Source organism: Urocitellus parryii, chromosome 6 (assembly GCF_045843805.1).
Source record: "Urocitellus parryii isolate mUroPar1 chromosome 6, mUroPar1.hap1, whole genome shotgun sequence".
In the NCBI taxonomy this organism is placed as follows: Eukaryota; Metazoa; Chordata; class Mammalia; order Rodentia; family Sciuridae; genus Urocitellus; species Urocitellus parryii.
In genome coordinates, this window is record NC_135536.1 from 64,702,590 (window position 1) to 64,724,337 (window position 21,748).

A 21,748-nucleotide genomic window follows, 5' to 3' on the forward strand; every position below is an offset into this window, starting at 1 on the left:
AGCCTTTTATTTCTGTAACACAGTGTTATAGGACTTAACACTACACTGCTGCTCACAACCAGAGACTGTATCATCTCTCTGCACAGTGCATGTTAAGAGCTCAACTAATTTATTTGTTTAAAGCAATGGTCAGTGAACTCAAATCTAATAAAAACAAGGATCTGAGAGAAATCACCAAAGCAGCGAGGCGTGGTGGAACACGCCTGTAATCCCAGCCACTGGAGGCTGAGATGGGAGAATGGCAAGTTCCAGGCTGGCCTCAGTAATTTAGCAAGGCCCTCAGCAACTTAGTGAGACCCTTAGATTTTTTTTTTTTTTTTTTAAAGGGCTGTATGGGCAGTTTAAGTATTGGCACTTTAGGCAAACTACGCAATCACTATAGACAGGAATCCACACCCACGGAGTGTAGGAAAAAACTTTATAATTGCTAAGTTCACTTAGTGGGAGACCATACCTCTTTTCTTCAAGCCCGGCCCATCTTCTACCCCACATTATAAACCACCCAAGGACAAAGTAAATTATTTGATTCATCAACATATGCGCAGATTCCCACCAACACCTACACTCAAACGCCTTTTGTAAACTAATGCACAGCCTAGTGCACGTGGCGGTCCCAGTCCGTATTTTGAGGTTGCACTGACTTCCCCAGTGCACCACCGCCCGACGGCCCGCCTATCCTTCTAGGGCTAAAAGCCAACACGTAGGACACGAAGTGAGGAAGTCAGGGTGGCAAAGAAGGGAGCGATAACAGTGAAGAGGATGTTCGGGACGATTTTATACTCCAGCACAAAAAACGGAACACGGCAGCCCCACGGGCGCGTGACCCACAAGCCGAGCGTCCAGCGCCCGAACTACAGCCCCCGGCATGCACTGCGTCCAGCCCCGCCCCTCGCCGGCCGGCGGGGCCCGGAGGAGGCAGTCAAGCTGCCCGCGCCGGGGCCCTCCTCGAGCCCTTCCGCTGTGGCGCCTTCTCTAACCCGGGCTGGATATTTCCAGGGCCGCAGACGGCCGCTCTCCCCGACACAGCGCCACTTCTGCAGAAGTCGCCAGACATTGTGGCCCTCCGGACTTTCTGTCAGGCTTTCGTGCCCGACGCTTCCGCTGTGAGCGGCCGGCCGGGTGGGCGTTCCGGCTACGAAGGACCCCGTCGCGGCCCCGGAAGCGCCTGGTTCCGGGCATTGGTGGTGCGGCGGTAGCCGTGATGGCTTTGGGTCTGGGCGGCTGACCGCTGGGCTAGGAGCAGGCCCAGGGTCTAGAATCTCAGCGGCCGCTTCTTAAGCACGGCTTCACCATGGCCACCTCGGCCGCCTCCTCTGAACATTTCGAGAAGCTGCACGAAATCTTCCGCGGCCTCCATGAAGATCTACGAGGGGCACCCCAGCGGCTGCTGGGGACGGCTGGGACCGGTGAGGCGGGGGCGGGACAAGCCGTGGGGAGCTCGAGTTTAGGAAGAAAGAGTCTCCTCCCTCCTCCCGGGCACCGACCCCTTGCTCCCCGCTTCTCTCCCTCAGACACGCCCCCTAGAGCTGGCACGTCCCTCTGTTCAGGGGTCTCCCTGCTGTCACTGAGAGGGGGCTGGGGACGTGGCCAGGGTGCCATTTAACGATTGTTCTACCGTTCTATTTCAGTAGAATGGGTTTCTTTTGTAACTCTGTATTTTGTTGTAGTCACTTAAAAGCATCATTATCAAGAGAGACTTCATCAGACAAAAGAATCCATAACACAGAATAGGGCCAGGAACCCAAAAGAATCATACCTTCTGGCTATTGGAATGTAAGGGTTCATGGGAGTTTGCCAGAGGGGGAATGAAAAGAGGCAATGAAATTAAAAAAAAAAAAAAAAAAAAAGAATACTCTCAACTGGAGCTTAGGGTGTAAATGGAAAAGCAGCTAGAGACAAGAAAGGTGAAACACACTATGGAGAGACCTAAATGTCATATTAAAATTCTTGGACCTGATATAGAGAATCAGTAAAGGATTTTAAGCAGCTGATTGATATGAATTTTATTTTAGAAAGAGGGCTGTGATAGCTGGTTAAGAGGCTGGCTATAGGAGACCATGTTAGGAGCTTGAGTGACAGTCATCTAGAGGGAGGTGGTTCTAAGCAGAAATTAAGCAGACTCATTAGCTATTGAAGGAGTGAGAAAAAGGGTTCAAGGGTTTCTAAGTTTTTTCACTTGGTCAGTTGAGTGAATGATGAACTTGAAATAAGAGAAGCAGCCAGGCATAGTGGCACATGCCTGTAATTCCTGCTACTTCAGATGCTGAGGCAGGAAGATCACAGGTTCTAGGTCAGTCTAGGCAACTTAGGGAGACCTGTCTCAAAACAAAACAAAAAGGCTGGGGATGTACCTCAGTGGTAATGCACCCCTGTGTGTGTGAGAGAGAGAAGTAGACTTCTTTGCTTGGAGGAGTTCATCAAGGGTAACTTTAGAATAAAAATCACAATGAATATATCTGTTTTAGCTTAACAAAAATATTTTTTCTGCCATCAGAAATATCATTTATGAAGAACATATTAATGTGAGTGGAGAGACAGCATAGTAATACTTAAAAGCAAGAATTTTAGAGCCAAACTGGGTTAAATATACATTTTGATAGCTATGTGATCTTGCAAGTTATTTTAACCAAATTAGTTTCCCTTGCAGAATGGGGATAAATCATACTATTTAACTTCATAGGATCTTGGTGAGGAATTAATGAGTTAATGTATGTAAAGCCCTTAGAATATTACCTTGCAATAATAAGAACTGTTAGTTATTGTTATTAACATATGGGAAATTTGATATTTAAATGAAAACTAATACCAATTCTGTATACAACTAACTACTCTTATGTAGCTCTGCTTTTCCCCCCCAGAACATTTATTTTCTGATATAGTAGACACTTTACATATTTCTGATATTTATATGAAATGTTTGTTTTCCTTTCATTGGAAAGATAGTTTCAGTGTGGTCCATGAACCAGCAGCATCAGCACCATCTAGGAACTTGTTAGAAATATAAATTTAGATATATAGACCCACTGAATCAGAAAACTGTTTTGACAGCCCTCCAGGGGATTTCTGAAGCAAACTCAAGTTTGAAATCCCTGAGCTAGAATATAACTCAGTATTTTATTTGCTTTGCTTATTATGAATCCTGAATTCCTAAAATATTGCCTAGCACATGCTAAGTGATAAATATTTGTTGAATGATTGAATTGTGTAAATACTGTGAATTGTTGTAAAGAAAATAACTGAGTATTGGGCTGGGGTTGTAGCTCAATGGTAGTGCACTTCCTACCATTGTGTGAGGCACTGGGTTCAATCCTCAGCACCACATTAAAATAATAATAATAATAATAAAGGTATTATGTCCATCTACAACTAAAAAAATCACTGAATATTAAAACTAATAGTGTGTTTTTATTCTGTTTTTACTTTTTCATTACTCTTAAAATTGATATAAGCAACTACTTTTTAAGGGAATATCATGCTCCAAATTCTTTTATTTTGTTTATTTGTTTTTATATGGTGCTGAAAATCAAACCCAGTGCCTTAGCACTCTACCATGAGCTATAATTCCAGCCCTATATGCAACTATTAGAACAACAAAGATGGAGATTTTTATTTCCCTAAAGAACAGTCCACATTCAGTTTCTGCCATTAAAGGATAATAGACACCAAGTGTCATTTTAGGAAGTTTTTGTAGCCATGACAATCCATTTATTATCATATACTATAATTATCAATCTATTTAATATAATATTAAGACCTACAGCAGGATTTCAAGATTCAGTTTTGTACCACCTGAATAGGTCTCTCCAAATACCTCAGTGTTATAATTTCTTTTTTAAAATTTTTTCTTTTTAATTGTTAATGGGCCTTTATTTTATATATTTATATGTGGTGCTGAAAATCAAACCCAGTGCCTCACACATGCTAGGCAAGTGCTTTACCACTGAGCTACAACCCCAGTCAATTTCTTAATTTAATTAGTATGTTAAATGCCTGTACTCATGATTTCTAGCTTTGGTTTTACAGTACCTGAAGACATCTTTCCATATGTCTTAATGTTGAATGTAAAAAGTCTTTGAAAAGAGAAAAAAAAAGTTTTTGAAAGTTTTTCGTTTTCATTCACATAAACTTTAGTGTATGTACATGAGACCCTATTATTTTGGGAGCTAGAAAAAGTTATCACCACAATACCATGTACAGAAGCCTGATAAACACCAGTTACAGTCTTTGGAATTATAATTATTTCAACTCTCTTCATACTCTGTGATGAATTTGGTTTTCTCCTACATATTCCTACCTGAGGATTTATTTTCAAAATTAGGTAGGGGCTGAAGGTTATATAGTTCCGTGGTAGAGCACTTGCCTAGTATATATTAGGCCCTGGGTTCTATGCCTGGCACTTGCTAAGTACTTGTTATTTGTATTATCTCATAATCCTTTCATACACTCCCATGAGGTCAGTACTATTATATTTCCTACCTAAAGGTCTGGAGGTTTGCTTTTAACTCATGTGTGAGATCAGGCAACCCATTAGTCCACACACAGAGGCTGTAGATCATAGAAATGCCACGGAGGGGCGCCAGAAGCAAATGAACCACATATTTTTCAAAGAGAGCGTATTTGATTTCATATAGGCTGGTATGGGGGTTGTAGCTCAGTGGGAAAACACTTGCCTAGCACGTTTGAATGGGTTCAATCCTCAGCATCACATTAAAAAGTGAATAAATAAAATAAACGTATTGTGTCTCATATATATATATATACATATATATGTATATATATATATGTATATGAATGGAATCTATAATTCTTTTTTTAAAAATTACAGACTGTAGAGCACTCCTAGATGGGAAGTGTGTGCTTTATGAAATCAGGTGGATGATAGAACATACCAACTACAAAAAGACGGAATAACAGGATCACAGGGAAGTTTGCAAAAGAATACAGTTTCGGTGGACTATCTCTTCTCCCCTATTTTTATTTATGTAGTTCGTTTTTAATCATTCTCAAATTTGCCCCTTGAAAACACAGATTTTTTTTTTAGATCCATTAGCAAAGAAAGAATAAAGGAAGAGATCTTATGACTAACAGAGTTGTAGAAAAATGTGAGCCAGGAGGGGAATGCACATATGTGTACAACACTGCTTTATACTGTCTGGCTTAGATCAGGAATAGATGTACTTGAATTTGGAGATATGCCATTTCAGAGAAGTGACTACACTAAGCACTTTTGTGACAGCTTATTGCAAAATGACACAATACTGCTCCATGGCAGTATCTGTTTTTGACTAACTATTATTATTTCACTGTTGGTGGCTAAGAACACAGTCCCCTTGAGAATAGTAACAGCTGCTTTGATGTCCATTTCAGTTGTGTCTCGGATAGCCAAGAGGCTGTTTGCCATGGCTGAACTTTCCCCCTATTAAATAAATAAAAAATGAAGCCATTTTTTTTATGTTGTTTGTTTGTTTTAATATTTTTTAATTGTAGATGGTCACACTACTTTTATTTTTTTTATTTGTTTTTTTATGTGGTGCTGGGAACTGAACCCAGTGCTGGACACATGCCAGGCAAGCGCTCTACCACTGAGCCACAACCCCAGCCCCACGCCATGGGTTTTTTTTTTTTTTTTTTTTAAGAGAGAGAGAATTTTTTAATATTTATTTTTTAGTTCTCGGTGGACACAACATCTTTGTTTGTATGTGGTGCTGAGGATCGAACCAGGGCCGCACGCATGCCAGGCGAGCGCGCTACCGCTTGAGCCACATCCCCAGCCCCCCCACGCCATGGGTTTTATGAACAGTGTGGACAAATAATTCACCTGCAGTGAATTATGTATGCTAAAGGAGTGTCACTATAGTAAAGGATCTGTTGTCATTTTCTCTTTCAGGCAGTAACAACATCTAGAGGAGATGTAAACTTTTAGAAGCTATGGACAAAGTTTAAAAAGACAAAGTAAGCCAAGTATGTTGGCATAGCCCATAATCCCACCGATGTAGGAGGCTAAGGCAGGTGGATTACAAATTTGAGGCCAGCCTCAGCAACTTAGTGAGGCCCTAAGCAACTTAGCAAGACTGTCTCAAAATAAAAAGGGCTGGGGACTTATCTCGGTGCCTCTAGTACTTTAAAAAAAAAAAAAAAAAAAAAGTCAGTTACCTTGTTCTGGAGGTGCTTATCTCAAGTTGAGAATATAACAAGCACATAAGTGATTTGTGATCAGTTAAAAAGCAGCTGATAACTGATATAATAAATATTGTTGTGATTAACAGTGTAAATCCATGCAAACCTTTAGCGATGTTGCATCTTATGTGGATTGAAAGGATCTAGAGATGGATGGTGGTGATGGTTGCACAACAATGTGAATGTACTTAATGCCACTGAAATGTATGCTTAAAAATGGTCAAAATGAGGCTGTAATACAGACTACTTGGGAGGCTAAGGCACGATTGCAATTTTAATTGAGACCCTGTCTCAAAATAAAAAATAAAAGGACTGAGGATATAATCGCTCAGTGGTAAAGTACTCCTTAGGTTCAACCCCAAGTCCCTCCCCACCAAATGTCAAAATGGTAGATTTTTTTTATTATGTGTACTTTACCACAATTCAAAAGAAACAGAACACTATATCGTCAGATTGTAAAGGTAATCTCAAAAGATTAGAAAAACATTATAAGCAATAGTAACTTTGTGGATAATAGATTATGTTTAGATTTCCAATGAGAACATTCATTTGTATACATTTTTTTAAAATTCAAGTTCCCCATAAATTGAACTGATTTCTTTCTCATTTTAGAGCCAAGGGAGGAGATCAGGTACCAAAGATAAGAAGATAGTTACCTACATTTTCACGGTGAGGCAGGCCCAAAGCTGGCACTAGAACCTGACACCCCTGACCAACTAGGATTCTCCCCCTATACAAATATTTACCATATCACAGCATTGAAAATGCCTTCATGATTTTTTCTGCCAGGTGTGTTGTATACCTATAAGCTGAGTGACTCAGGAGGGAGGCATAGGCAGGATGATTCCAAATTCAAGGCCAGCCTCAGCAACTTAATGAGACCCTTGTCTCAAAGTAAATAAAAAGGACTGAGGATGTAGCTCAGTGAGTGGTAAAAGAAACCCTGGATTCAAGTTCCAGTACCAAAAAACAAACAAGAACTTACTAATTTTTGCTATATTAAATGCCTCTTTTTTTTTTTTTGGTACCAGGAATTGAACCCAGGGGCGCCTAACCCACTGAGCCACATCTCTAACCCCTTTTATTTTTTATTTTGAGACAAGTTCTTGCAAGTTGCTGAAGCTGGCTTTGAACTTGCCATTCTCCTGCCTCAGCCTCCCAAGCCACTGGGATTATAGGCGTGTGACACCATGCCTGGCCTGAGTGCCATTTTTATTATTGTTTTCTCTTTATTAACCCATTCATGTAAAGTACATTTATTTAATATGTAAAGATACTTTAAAAAGAAACTTGTTATATTTTAAATGGGAAATTTCTGTAAATGATCAGAAAAAAATATAATGAAAACAGAAATTTTAGTCTGTTGCCAGCGCAGACGGTATGAAAAGTTCGGCTACGTGGGAAAATCCTAATGGAGTTTAAAGACACAGATTCCATTTATCTTCAAACCAGCTCCAGGATGACTCCTCAAACCCCCAGCCTCCAGCTACCCAAGGAAGTAATGAGGTTTACTGAAGAGGAGAGAGAGAGAGAGAGAGAGAGAGAGAGAGAGAGAGAGAGAGAGAGAGAGAGAGAGAGAGAGAGAACGCCAGGGAGAGGACTTCTATTGGGGAACAAAAAATTCTGGGGAAAATCCCATCCAATGAAGGTTAAGGGGGACAGTGTTCCAAGGTCAGGTAAGATGATTGGATCTTCGAGGGCTGTGGTCAGGCGTGCCTCCACATGGACAAGCCCTCCAGACCCAAGGAGGGTGGGGAAAGCTCTAACACACAGAAAAGTATCTGAGCGCCTCTCATCCAGCCAGGGAGATAACTCATCATGTGCAAGGATGGCCTCCCACAAGAAATAATTCTTTTCTTAGATGTTATTACTTTGATACTGAAGCATGTTCTATTTTTGTTAAAAGAGGAGATTAGTAATTCATAGGTATTAAAGACAGCACCAAAATGACATTGGAAGGGTTGAAAGAGAACTCAAGGTAGAGTGACAGGTCTTGTATGCAAGTCATTACCTATGTCACCACCCAGGAGGAATGAGTACCACACCAATGAGCAGAGTTGGTGAATTTTGAATTTGATTTGTAGAAAAGCAGTGCTTCAGGGTTAACATGGAAGAAGTGATTTACTGTGGGGTGAAGGTGAGAACACATTTCAGCGATCCATATTGGTAAACTTATTGATGAAAGTTTGCCTGGCCCTTCAGTTATGATGGGGAAAATGGTTGAGAATGATTAACTTAGACCTGTAGCGTTTCTTAGCATAGGTTTTCTTGTTCCTTGAATACTAAATGCCAATAGTAATACCACCCGCCTCAGTCATCATGATCACAAGTTCCCCATATACTTCCAAATGCCTTTTAAGAGTGATTAAGTTCCCCCACTCCCAATGGGGGAGAAATGAGAAGGTTATCCTAAGTGGATGGAATGGCCTCTACAAATATGTGGAAGAAACAATGAGTGTTACTTATCTTTTTTCTAGAAGAGAAGAAGAAGTTGATCAGAGATTTTGATGAAAAGCACCAGGAAGCAAATGAAACGGTGAGAACAAGGAACAAGTTCTTGTTTCTTTTCCTTGGTGTTGGGCTTTTCCAGAAGTAATTCTGTGACCTGATCATAGATTACTTTTTTCTATCTATTGATCCTTGATTGTGACTATTTCTTATTAATGAGGCTACTTGATGGGGATGGGTGGTTAGGAGGTTGAAAAACACAAATGGGTGAAACTTGGAAGACTCTCCTAAAATACTGCATTCCTTATGTGAGTAGTAAGGGCATTCTCACTCCTTAATCTGAGTGGTATTTTCAGATCTCTTCATAAGAGCTAGCCTCTAGGATAGATTACTGTTCTTTGTTAAACTTGCTGTCACAGAAAATGTAGCTCAGAGATGGTTCTAGCCATATTCCTCTCTTGGAAGATAGCATAACTGGATTTTGTTCCTCGGGCAAGACATTCAAGAACAGAATGAGTTGTCTCAAGCAGGACCCAAAGCCTTTCAAGTCAGTCCTGGTTGCTGGGGGCTTCTCTCTTGCCTTGCTTTTCTTTAAATTTTTTTTTTCTTTTTTCTTTTTGCTCTAACCCTTTGGAAGCAAGAGCCCTTCTAGCTCCTTCTCATTAAGCTCTAGCTTCAGTAAACCTATTAAGATTGGGGCTAAAATCTAGGTCCTTGGTAATATCCTGATCTTGTCACCTGCACTGCTCTGTTACCTGGAACCTCTGGGCCAAGTAGCATGATGTCTGATTCAGTTGATTCTACATCAACTAAACTGTTGCTGTTATTTTTTCTAATGGAATAACTGCTGTTATTTTTTCTAATGGAAGAACACTGAAAGGTTTGACCAGACCATTAATTTGATTTTGGATGAAAGTCATAAACGAGTGTTTAGTTCTTCACAGGGATTAGAACAAGTAGTATAAGAGCTACACATTGTAAGAGGTGATAGCGTTACAGTCACTGGAGAAATTGATGAAGAGAGACATTCTGTGCTTGACTTAGGAAATATTCAAGCAGAACCTCTAAATTCTATAGCACACTGAGAAAAACTACATAAATTGGACATCTCTAAATCTTGTACAGAAACTGATTATTCTGAAGAAGAGGTTTGGAATTTTGGGGACTGTGGAATTTGATTTCATATTGATTCATTATAACATGTAGGTTAAAATATTTCTACATTTTTTATTGAAAAACAAAAAATGAAATAGCTGCCCTGAGTTTTGCTACTTAAGAGCAGACTTAGGAGAAAAATCATTTTCATGACAAAGATCTTCCTCTTTGCTTATTGAAGATCAACCTCCCAGTTATCCCACTGAAGTTCTGAGAAGTTAGACTTATCTACATCTTTTCTCTTTTTGTACCTATTTTAAGGAGACCACTAAAATATGGAAATGTATCTCCTTCATAGTAGGACTATTAGACATTTTTTTGTACAGTTGGGCATATCCATGATACCTATTATGTATGAGTCTCCTCTTTCAATTAACATCCTGATAGTATTTTAGAAATCTAGCCACTTCTGATTTATGTATTTGGTGTTCATATACTCTCTGGTTTTTAATTGAGCAAGATTAACAGTCCCACTCTGGCATCCTAGGCAGATCAAAATAATTTAGGCCTTCCTGTCTGTATGTGTAGGGTTTTTTGTTTTTAACTTAGAAAAATGGAAGTTTGACTCTCCAAAGCATCCTACTCTGTGGGCCCCTACTTAATCTCTGCCTTAGAGAGAAATGTAGTTGTTGATTTTCAGAAAAAAAGAAGAAAATAACCCTTATGTCAGATCATTTTTAGTATAGTAGACTTGAATATATTTATTTTTTTTTGAGAGAGAGAGAGAGAGAATTTTTTAATATTTATTTTTCAGTTTTCGGTGGACACAGCATCTTTATTTTATTTTATGGTACTGAAGATCAAACCCAGCGCCCCGTGCCATGCACGTTACCGCTTGACCCACGTCCCCAGCCATTGAATATACTTCTTGATGTCCATGTTGAACCATATCAGGCTGAAGATCTGAAAATTTTGAATCCTAACTCCTCTTAGGATGTAAGCAGTTTTAAGTCAGTCTTGTGAAATGGAGAAGGTATTTCCTATCATTGATTTGTTGTAGGGATTAAATTAGAGAATGTACATAAAGACGTATTTAACAAGCTCTAAGTTGCTTCTGTTAGTTGGGGTTTTTTTGTTTGTTTATCTTTTGCAGTACCAGAGATAGAAACCAGGGCCTTGCAGTACCAGAGATAGATAGGAAGGTGTTCTACCACTGAACTACCCCCCAGCCCATTAATGTTTTCTTTGATTTATTCATCCATCACAGATTTTATTAATGAATGCTGGCTAGACACTATTCCAGGCACTTGGAATGAAGTGAACATGGCATTTGGAATGAAGTGAACATGAGTTCCTGCCTCATGGAACATATGTTCGAGTGTCATTTGGGGTTGTTCAGGGTTTGACAAATTCAAAGTAGGCACATCCTCAGATGAAAAGGGGGAGACCCGGGCCACATATTTATTACTTGGTGCTTTCCCAGCTGGCAGAGATGGAGGAAGAGCTACGGTATGCACCCCTGTCCTTCCGTAACCCCATGATGTCTAAGCTGCGAAACTACAGGAAGGACCTTGGCAAACTCCATCGGGAGGTGAGAAGCACACCTTTGACAGCCACACCTGGGGGCCGAGGAGACATGAAGTATGGCACATATGCTTTAGAAAATGAGCATATGGTAAGTATTAGCTGGTTGATTTTTTTTGTTTGTTTGTTTCCCCTTCCCTGAAGGAACTGTGGTACAAGAATTAAACATTGTGGGGGCTGGAGATGTGGCTCAGCGGTAGCGCGCTCGCCTGGCATGCGTGCGGCCCGGGTTCGATCCTCAGCACCACATACCAACAAAGATGTTGTGTCCGCCGAGAACTAAAAAATAAATGTTAAAAAAAATTCTCTCTCTCTCTCTCTCTCTCCTCTCTCACTCTCTCTTAAAAAAAAAAAAAAAAGAATTAAACATTGTGGAGTTGCAGTTCACATTATCAGTGCATACTGGATTCTTGGGTTTTTTAAAATTGTAGTTCCCTTTCTTGCATCTAATTCTTCTTTTCCCTTGTGGTACCTGCTCTTTTTAATGCAGATCTTTTGGCAGGGACGGATAATTGAAACTAGGGGCACATAACCACTGAGCCACATCTCCAGCCCTTTTTATGTTTTATTTTGAGATGGTGTCTTGCTAAGTTGCTTTGAACTTGGGATCCTTCTGCCTCAGCCTCCCGAGCCACTGGGATTAAAGGTGTGCATTACCATACCTCACTTAATGCATATCTTTCTAAACCCTATTTACTTAGATTTATGTCATATATGTATGTATATCTTTTTGTGTAGTAGTATATAAATGTTTCTTATTCCTACCTGAACTCTGTTCTGACATGTTAATCTAATTTTTTTTCTTCTTGAGGTTTTATTCTTTCATATACATTTTAGAATCACTTTCTCATGTAGGCTCCAAAAAGTTCATTTAGGTTTTTCATTTGTCAAAATATTGTAACAAAATTAATCTTTCCTTTACCTTAATATCAAAATGGTCCAGCAGCTATCCAAGAAAATGCAAGGTGCTTCTCAAGAAGCCCCTCCACCTCCCAGGCACTGGGGATTAAACCCAGGGGCACTTTACCACTGGCTACATCTCAAACCCTTTTTACTTTTTGAGAAAGTTTCCAAGGTTAGCTTTAATTTAAGATTCTCCCAAGTAGCTGGGATTACAGCTCAGAGGCTTCTGACACCTCTTCTAATGGAAAATGAGCCTGATTACCTCTTCAGGGTTCTGGTTTATAAAATTGGACTAATTGAAAACTTACATCCTGGAATCATCTAGAGAATCTGGTTAAAGATATTTATCACAAGATTTCACAAAGATTAAATTTAATGGGTTGTATTTGGATTATATTTCACAAATATAGTACAAAGTAGAAATTAACATTACAGATTGTATGTTAAGAGAAATGGAAAGGGGCCCACCATTGCAGACCAAACTTATGGAGAGATGCTGGTAATAGAAATAGTTCATAATGCATGCTGATTATAGTCTGAAGGACATTCAGAATGTTACTGGGTTGACATATTTGATATCAAAACAAGATATTTTGCCAGGCCAAGAGGTACACACTGACTGGTGACTCAGGAGACTGGCAGAAGGATCGCAAGTTCAAGGCTAGCCTTAACAATTTAGCAAGACTGTCTCTCAAAATAATAAAAATAAAAATAGCTGGGGATATAGCTCAGTGGTAGTGTCTTTGGGTTCAATCCCTCATACAGGAAAAAAAAGAAAAAGAAAAACCACATTTTGAGAATGATGTAAAACTTTCAAATGGATAATTATAAAATCACATGAAAAGACTGGAGGGCTGGGACTGTAGCTCAGTGGTAGAGCACTTACCTAGCATGTGTGAGGCACTGGGTTTGATTCTCAGCATTGCATGTAAATAGGTAGAATGCCCAAAAACAACTAATAAAAATGGTTTAAAAAAAAAAAAAAAAAGACTGGAAAAAGCCAGGAAGGTGGAAGTTTTATAAAAGTGGCTTTGGCCATTGTTACCAGAAACATGGAGGGGATGCATCCAAACATTTTGCTTTAAATTTATTTGTTTCAGAAATTTTAAATCATAATTTTTTTTAAGTGAGTCTCACTCTGTTGTCCAGGTTGCCCTCAAACTCTTGAGCTCAAATGATTTTTCTTCTTCAACATTCTGAGTATCTAGAACTAATGCCGCCATACCCAACACCATAAATCATAATATAGATTATATGTACCACTTTCTTTCTTTCTTTGTTTTTTTTTTTTAAGATGGAGAGAGAGAGTTTTTTTAATTTTTTTTTTTTAGTTTTCGGCAGACACAACATGTTTATTTGTATGTGGTGCTGAGGATCGAACCCAGGCCGCACGCATGCCAGGCAAGCGTGCTACCGATTGAGCCACATCCCCAGCTCCTTTCTTTTTTTTAATATTTATTTTTTTTAGTTGTAGTTGGACCCAGTACCTTTATTTCATTCACTTATTTTTATGTGGTGTTGAGGATTGAACCCAGGGCCCCAAGCATGCTAGGCAAGCGCTCTACCGTTGAACCACAATCCCAGCCCCACATGTACCACTTTCTGTAGAATTATTGTCCCAAATCTGTCTGAGCCTGCCTGATTTATGTGATATTTTTGTTATTTCCTGCTCTTTAGCCTAATCATTTGAAAATCTGCATCTTTTTCTTAATTTTTTTTTTCTCCTTCTTTTGAGCAAATGTAACTAGGTTTATTTGTACCTCATTCAGTGGTTTCCTCATCCACTGGTCTGTATGCTACTTGTTAGGTGAAAATGCTTCTTGTGCCAGGTATGGTGGCTCATGCCTGTAATCACAATGGCTCAGGAGGCTGAGGTAGGAGATCACAAGTTCAAAGGTAGTGAAACCTTGTCTCTAAATAAAATACAACAAAGGAATGGGTATGTGGCTCAGTGGTTAAGCGTCACTGAGTTCAATCCTCAGTACCAAAAAAAAAAAAAAGAATGAACAAAAGAAAGAAAATACTTCTTGATGCTTTTGTTCTAAGAATCCACTTTGTTTTCTCATTCCTTACACCCCTGGTACTGGGTATTGAACCCAGGGGCACTTTACCACTGAAGCACACCCCCAATTCTTTTAATTATTTTGTTTGAGAATGGATTTGCTAAGTTGTCTAGGCTGGCCTCAAATTTGCAATCTCTCCTGCCTCAGCCTCCCAAGTCACTGAGATTACAGACATGTGCCACTGTGCCTGGCAAGAATCTACTTCTTTTTTTTTTTTTATATATTTTTTTTTTTTTTAGTTTTCGGTGGACACAACATCTTTGTTTATATGTGGTGCTGAGGATCAAACCCGGACCGCACGCATGCCAAGGCAAGCACGCTACCGCTTGAGCCACATCCCCAGCCCAAGAATCTACTTCTTGATGATGTCTTTTTAAGTTCTATTGCCAGTGGTCACTTACTTTGTAAAAAGCCTCTGAGAGTTGCACCCCTTCAGATTGTATAGACTTTGGCTATACAAATTAAATTAAATTCTTTAGCTAAGAATTTAGAACTGCACCCATTTCTGTTCATGGTTAATCCTGGCCTTACAAAGACTACTTTTGTCCACATGTCATCTGTGTTTAGGATTATAGGTAGAGTAAAATGTAAGTGGGATTTAGAAAATTAGGGTAGCTGGGAAAGCTTACTTCAGTCCCAGATATTATCTGCCTTGAGACCTAATCACCATGTGGCAACTTCATAGTTGTGTGTGTGTTTGATTGGCCTGAGATGAAATTCTTTGGCAGGGGGCCAGGTGTGGTGGGGGTGTGTCATCAAGAGTGTGGTGGCCACCTAAGTTTTTTTCCTTATTGTGATTGAATCTTGGGCTTCTAAATGATTTTTTTATATGCTAAAAAAGAATAGTTTATTCATAATACCCAAATTCTCAGTACCAGTCAAGTGGGAATCTTGAGCAAATTAGTCTTTTTCTAGGACTGTAAAGATTAGTTTTCTTTTGAAGCACTGCCAAAATTACAGGCTATATGCATAATCAGTTAGCTCCTGCACCCCTAAATCTAGCCTGCTACCTTTCTGAAGTTGCCTCTGAGAAACTCATATTATGTTTATGATAAATTTGAACTGATCCACAGGAAAAATGCTTCTTATCTTTTACTTTTTTCTCACCTTGCTTCACTTAAGTTTAACAAGTGGTGTGGGTAACCTGTGGTCTGGCTGATTGGACTTTAGGTTCTACTTGAGTCTATGACCTTGAACATGATCTTACAGTATATTAGTATCTTTGGGTCTTCTTTAAAAGTACAGTTAGCCCTCCCTGTCCACTGCATCTGGTCATTCAACTAACTAATATGGAAAATATTTTTTAAAAATTCTATCTATGCTGAATCACATGTACCGACTTTTTTCTTGTCATGATTTTCTAAACAATAAACAACTATTTACTTAACATTTACATTGTATAAGAAATTTGAGCATCTGTAGATTTTGACATCCTCAAGGGTCAATCAATCCACTGTGGATACCAGGGAACTAACTATAATGGAAATTGTTGTTCCCTATATCCCTTTTTATACAAGGTTGTAAGGAGCATGCTGGCACTGAATCTAACATTTCCCTCCCATGTTCCTGTCAGAATCGGCTACATTCACAAAGGGCATTGCTTCTACAAGGCACTGAAAGCCTAAACAGGGCCACTCAAAGCATTGAGCGTTCTCATCGGATTGCTACAGAAACTGACCAGATTGGCTCAGAAATCATAGAAGAGCTGGGGGAGCAACGAGACCAGCTGGAACGTACCAAGAACAGAGTAAGTCTGCACAGGTGGGAAAAAGTGACTGGAATAGGGAAAGTAGGTAGGTCCACCATACCCAGATGCCATCATCCTAAGTCCAAAAAACTACAGCAGTTCTAAATTTAGGGGATAACCTTTTTTTTTTAGGTTGCTTGGGTAAGAGAGGATCTCCCTTTGAAGGAATTTTACCCCTAAGACTTAGACATTAATGGGAAAAAAAATTTTTAAAGAGGCATGTAAGGATTCAAAGTCAGCAACATGAGCTTTTAATTTCTCACATCTAGAGGAATATTTTGGTATTCTTAGGAAAACATCATCAACTTATAACACCCCATCTTTTAGAACCAACGTTCTTTTCCAAATGTCAAACATAGTACCATTCATAGTATGTAGATTTATAAACTATTGCTCAGTATTGGACTATAGTCCTTTACTGTTACCAAGGTAAGTTGGATCATTGAGGGAAGAAAACAAATAGAAATCCAATGATGACTGTTGTGGGTCTCTAATATGCTGCCACTTTTAAGAAACTCTGGGAAATAACTCATTTCTTCCTTTCTAAATATTTGTTACTCTACAGAGGGATTTTTAAAATAGTAGTTTGCCAGTGGAATGCTCTATCTTAATAGGCTGAGGCAAATTCAAACTGAAAAGCGGATAGTGGGTCCAAGATTTAGACAGGAAAATATTAGCTTAGTTTGGGGATTTGAGGGTATTGTGGAGCAGGTACTGGGGATTTGAACCCAGGGGTACTCTAAACTGAGCTACAACCCCAGCCCTTTTTATATTTTTGAGACTGGGTCTCACTAAGTTGCCTCAAACTTGTAATCTTCTTGCCTATTACAGGCATGCGCTACTCAGTGATATCTTTCTTACACATCTTAATAGCTTCAGTTCTTCATTCTTTTTTTCCCCACATTTTGCAATTCCTCATTCTTAAAATTAATCAGTGATTCTATTCTCAATATTAGTGAAATCAATATCAATATTCAGTGAAAATTCACAATAAAATGCTTATCCAAAGCAAGCTATGGAGAATTAACTTGCCAACAAATAATGTGGGTTCTGAGCTTTTAAATTTTGGTTAAATTTAAAAGCCAACGAAGGCTGAGGATGTAGCTCAGTGGTAGAGTGCTTACCTAGCACATGTGAGGCACTGAATTCGATCTTCAACATCGCATAAAAATAAATAAATAAATAAAATAAAGCCAAAGAGTGGGGTGGGTACAGTCATGTACACCAATAATCCTAGCTAGTTGGGAGGCTAAAGCGAGAGAATGGCAAGTTCAGTGTCAGCAATTTAGTGAGAATCTTTCTCAAAACTAAAATCTTTAAAGAGGGTTGGGATGTAGGTAGATTGAGGCCCTGATTTTAATCCTTAGTACCACCAAAAAAAAAAAAAAGCCAAAGAATGCACTGAGAGATCACTATATCAAGGCTATTGGTATATTGATCATCTGGGAACAGATGACAAGGAGCAGCCATTGAGATGTACTCTAGCTATCTAGATTAGTAACAGACAGTCAAAAGGGAAGGGGTCCATAGGGGCTAATTCCCTTCACAATTCAGTATAACTGCCTCAAAGGGGTAATAAAAGATTTTTAAAACACATTTTAAAATGATAATCTACCAGCTTACGGAAATAAACACCAACCCAGGAGGCTCTTCTGGAACTTGGCTGATGAAATAGAAATCTTAAGTTGCTACATAGTCACTGGCTGTGTATATCAGATCCTTTCCTGTTTTGAGTAGCCAAAGTAAAAGTAGTCCCAGCCAAAAGTCTACAACCCCACAGCAATCTTGGGATATAATAATTCTCACATCTCCTTGATGAATACCAAAGTACCTTTTCCTTTCCAGATTCTGCTACTTGTACTCAGAGGCCATAATTTAAATTAGTTTGATTTCTAGGCCTTTTTGAACATAGACCTCTTAATGCCCACTATTAATTTAGGAATGTTCAAATTCTATACAGTATGTACTTTTGAAAGAAGGGGGAAATAATTGGTATTTTCTCTTCTCAGCTGGTAAATACAAGTGAAAACTTGAGCAAAAGTCGAAAGATTCTCCGTTCGATGTCCAGAAAGTAAGTTTCAAAAAGTCACAAAATTTCTTTTAACTCTTAATGTCTTCAAGAAAGCTTAAAACATTGTCAGAGTCCTAATAAATCACCTTAGTGCTTTATTCCATATAGTCCCCCTGTACTCAGTACTACCCAGCAGATAGAGAAATAAAATAAGGAATATAGTTTTTATAGAGAATATTCCAGGATAAAATCCTTTGTTAAAATTATGTATTGCTCTGATTTGCAGCACTTGAAGATTTGTCCACTGAAAGAATGTTTAATCTCAGCTTTATATTTCTGCAAGAAGACACATGGGAATGATAGAGCTTCATATTTATTGAAATATATTTGTAAAAACTTGATTAGAAAATAGTTTTCATGGCCAGGCAAGTTGGCGCACGCTTGTAATCCCAGCTGCTCAGGAGACTGAGACAGGAGGATCTTGAGTTCAAAGCCAGCCTCAGCCAAAGTGAGGCACTAAGTAATGAAGGGAGACCCTGTCTCTAAATAAAATACAAAATAGGGGGATATGGGGATGTGGCTTAGTGTTTGAGTGCCCTTGAGTTCAATCCCTGGTACCAAAAAAAAAAAAAAAAGTGTTATTGCTTTGTCCTGGCTTTTGGCTCTGCTTGCCCTTCATGTGAATGAGGCTCTTTTCTGGGAGTCCTGTCATGTTAGCAAGAAGTAGATTTTAAAAACAAAACAGAAACCTTTGAGATGAGTACTAACAGCAACAAAACCAGGACTGAAGGGAAGTATTGCTATTGAGGCTGAAATTGGGGATAAGTGCATGACCTTGGGCACATATGGCCTAGCATGAAACAAAATGACAGCCTGTTCATGAAACTAGCAGGAAGCGTAGAGTTTTCCCTAAACAATAGGAAATTCCTTGTGGACTAAGGAGAAACCCAAGAGTGAACATGAAAATCAGAGATTGAACTCTGTGTAAACAAAAAATAGTACTTTTTTAAAAAAATAATAATAATAAAAGATACCCATTAGGTTAGGGGAGCAGAACAGAAGAAATAGGAACAAAGTAAAAAAGGAAGACTGAAAGGCAGTACCCAGGGTTCTAGTTACTTTTCCTAAAAGCAAAACCCATCCATGAATTGGACTTTGACACAGGAGGGTCTGTCCCAAACCCTTCACCCAGCATACACTCATAGCTGTGGTATTTAACCAATGTGGTGCTATGTGGCTAGATAGTGAGTGGTATTGTATTACTGCTATTTGAAATGTGATTTGAAGACATTTTAGAACCAAGAAACTATCTTTATGCTTTGGTATTTATAGTCCTAATTTTCCACATTTCTGTGAGGTAGACAGTTTTATCTCTAAATTACAGCTAAAGAACCTTCAGAGTTGCTACTTCCAAGCCATGAGTACTTATTGCTAAGTGGCTCTGTATTCAAACAAAAAATTTCATCTGCCCTCAGAGTATCTTAGCCTTGGCCCTGAGACAAACTCCAAAGAATGAAGAACTGTTAGAAATAACCTGTCCAGACTACTGACTACTTGTTCTGCTTCTCTTTGTAGAGTGACGACCAACAAGCTGCTGCTTTCCATTATCATCTTATTGGAGCTAGCTATCCTGGGAGGCCTGGTTTATTACAAATTCTTTCGCAAGCATTGAAATTGCTATAGGGAAAGGTTTGTGGATCAGAACCTTGATCCTGTGGACAAATGTTATTAGGGAGTGGAATAAGCGTGTTGCTGCTGTGGGCTAACAGTTCAAGGATGCACTGTGTAGCCAGACTGGGAGGAGGAATGGCAGCCAGAAAAACCACATAGATGTGAAGGAACAGTGACAAGACCAATATGATATACCAAGGTAATAAATGCAGTTTATGACTTCTGCAAATTTACATAGTACTGTAACATATCAATACCTTGTGAATTAAAAAAAAAAATACATTTACAGTAGTATTATTGGTCACCAAAATGGAGAGGGGAAACTTTACAATCATGAAAGTGTATTGATGTTCTTATTAAGGCAGTATCAATCCAGCCAACCATTTAGTATCTGTCCCCTTGAATGCTTTGCAAATCTGGAATGCCCATCGTGAAATGTGCCAGTGCACAGTGTTTCCTAAATTCTCACACGTTCTTCATTTTCTGATTCATCTGGTGAACTGGGAGTAGGAAGTTGGTCATAGACAATGTGTCCTCCTTCCCTTGTCTGACCAAAACTTGAAGCAATCACATCCACTGCCAGGCTAGCTGTAGCCTTTGCCTCTTCATCTGAAGTGGCCAACTGAGGATTGACTTCAACAAGATCCAATGCTGACAGCAACCCTGGAAGAATAAGTATCAAAATCTCAGAAAATCGCCTAGCTGGTACTTTTAGTGAGGGTTGTCCCACTTGGACAAGGAGAACAAGCCAAGGTAAAAACAGGAGCACTTTTCACTATAAAATTATCTATTGTAAGAAAGCCCCTTGCACCTCATCCTCTTACCCATCAATTCAAGTTAAAAACACTATAAGCTGAAGTACTGAAAGAAACCTTTAAGGTAATCAAATAATTCATCCCTATTCAGCTAACATAATAGGCCTAGCTATCAGGCTTTCTAATGCTTTATCTATTTTTGTTATTGTTTTGGGGGGTGCTGGGGATCAAACTCAGGACCTTCTGCATGCTACGCACACACTGTAACACTGAGCTACATCCCCAGCCCCATTTGTATCCCTTAAGGCACTGTACCACGTGCCCTAAAATGTATATTCTTATCCCTTCATGCTTGAGTTCTGAGGAAAGTTCTACATCTGATACATTTTTTATGTCTCCCAGCAGACTGGCCCAGCATCTTACACTTTTTCATGGGAAGATACAGTCATTTGTTGCCTTCTGTGAGGGTTTGAGAACTTTTGCCCAAGTCCTCAGCACTGTTCTTTGGCCTGGAGGGGAAGGGAAGAACCTATCCAGATCTTCTTCCCTCCCCCTCTACATAGCCAACTTCTCTAGAACTAACTCCTTAATTGGTTAATCTGGTTAAAGTTAATCTACCTCTTTGAGAGTCATCTGAATAAACTAGTATTCAGGAATACAGTATCTAAGAATATTTGGTGTGACTATAAAGACTAGAATCATGGGTGTATACACCTAATGGCTTATTGATATTATGTTATAGTACATGATACTTAGTGTCATTGTATCTGTTCAGTGTGTTGTTTTAGCAGAACATAGCTAATTGCAGTGTGGAAAACTGCAATGACCAGGCATGTTACCATAGCATTTCCATCATTTTGTCCATATGACCTGTGTCTCTGACAGTTTATGTCACTGATTTATACTGGCTAAACCTGCACTCTGAACCTATCCCAAAAGTAATAATCAGAGAGTGTGTGCTACTATTACCTATGTTTCCTGACTACTGCCATCCTGCAAATTAAAGAAAACTGTTTGATGTATCTAATGGACAACATCATGAGTGTCTTTTGGAATAAATACTGCAACAGAGAAAAGGTGGCACAAGGCAAGGACCATGCCACATCTAGGTGCTGCAAGTTATTAAGCCCTCCTCTGACTGGTGACATTGGAAAGCTAAATGGAGGATTGAACTCTTGGGTTCTCTGTCCACTAACCCAAGGTAATAGCTAAGATGGTGGGTCTGAGAATGAAACTGTCTTGCTACTCTTAGATCTAAAAGTGCTGTCCTAAGGTTCTAGCAGGTTCTATGGGT

General features: G+C 39.2%; 2 protein-coding genes across 2 annotated transcripts in view; one reads left to right on the top strand and one right to left on the bottom strand.

The window, feature by feature from the left end:
- The first annotated feature begins 890 nt into the window (after positions 1-890).
- Vti1b (vesicle transport through interaction with t-SNAREs 1B) lies at positions 891-19,920 on the top strand. Its single transcript, XM_026385123.2, has 6 exons — positions 891-1,406; positions 8,655-8,713; positions 11,204-11,395; positions 15,844-16,017; positions 18,027-18,088; positions 19,604-19,920. The coding sequence occupies exons 1-6, from the start codon at positions 1,292-1,294 to the stop codon at positions 19,698-19,700; spliced, it is 699 nt and encodes a 232-aa protein (XP_026240908.1). The 5' UTR covers positions 891-1,291; the 3' UTR covers positions 19,701-19,920.
- Positions 19,921-20,022: 102 nt separating this feature from the next.
- Positions 20,023-21,748, bottom strand: part of Arg2 (arginase 2) — a 38,105-nt gene continuing 36,379 nt past the window's right edge. Inside the window, exon 7 of the mRNA XM_026385114.2 lies at positions 20,023-20,362. Within this exon, the coding sequence (XP_026240899.1) occupies positions 20,157-20,362 (206 nt within the window). The 3' untranslated portion in view covers positions 20,023-20,156. The remainder of the gene's footprint in view (positions 20,363-21,748) is intronic.

What these genes read in the sequence shown, in the direction of transcription:
- Vti1b (XM_026385123.2), top strand. Translation starts at nt 1,292, where the DNA reads ATGGCCACCTCGGCCGCCTCCTCTGAACATTTCGAGAAGCTGCACGAA. An exon ending in ACCAGGAAGCAAATGAAACG is followed by an intron (nt 8,714 to 11,203) that starts GTGAGAACAAGG and finishes GTGCTTTCCCAG; the next exon opens with CTGGCAGAGATGGAGGAAGA. An exon ending in CTTTAGAAAATGAGCATATG is followed by an intron (nt 11,396 to 15,843) that starts GTAAGTATTAGC and finishes TGTTCCTGTCAG; the next exon opens with AATCGGCTACATTCACAAAG.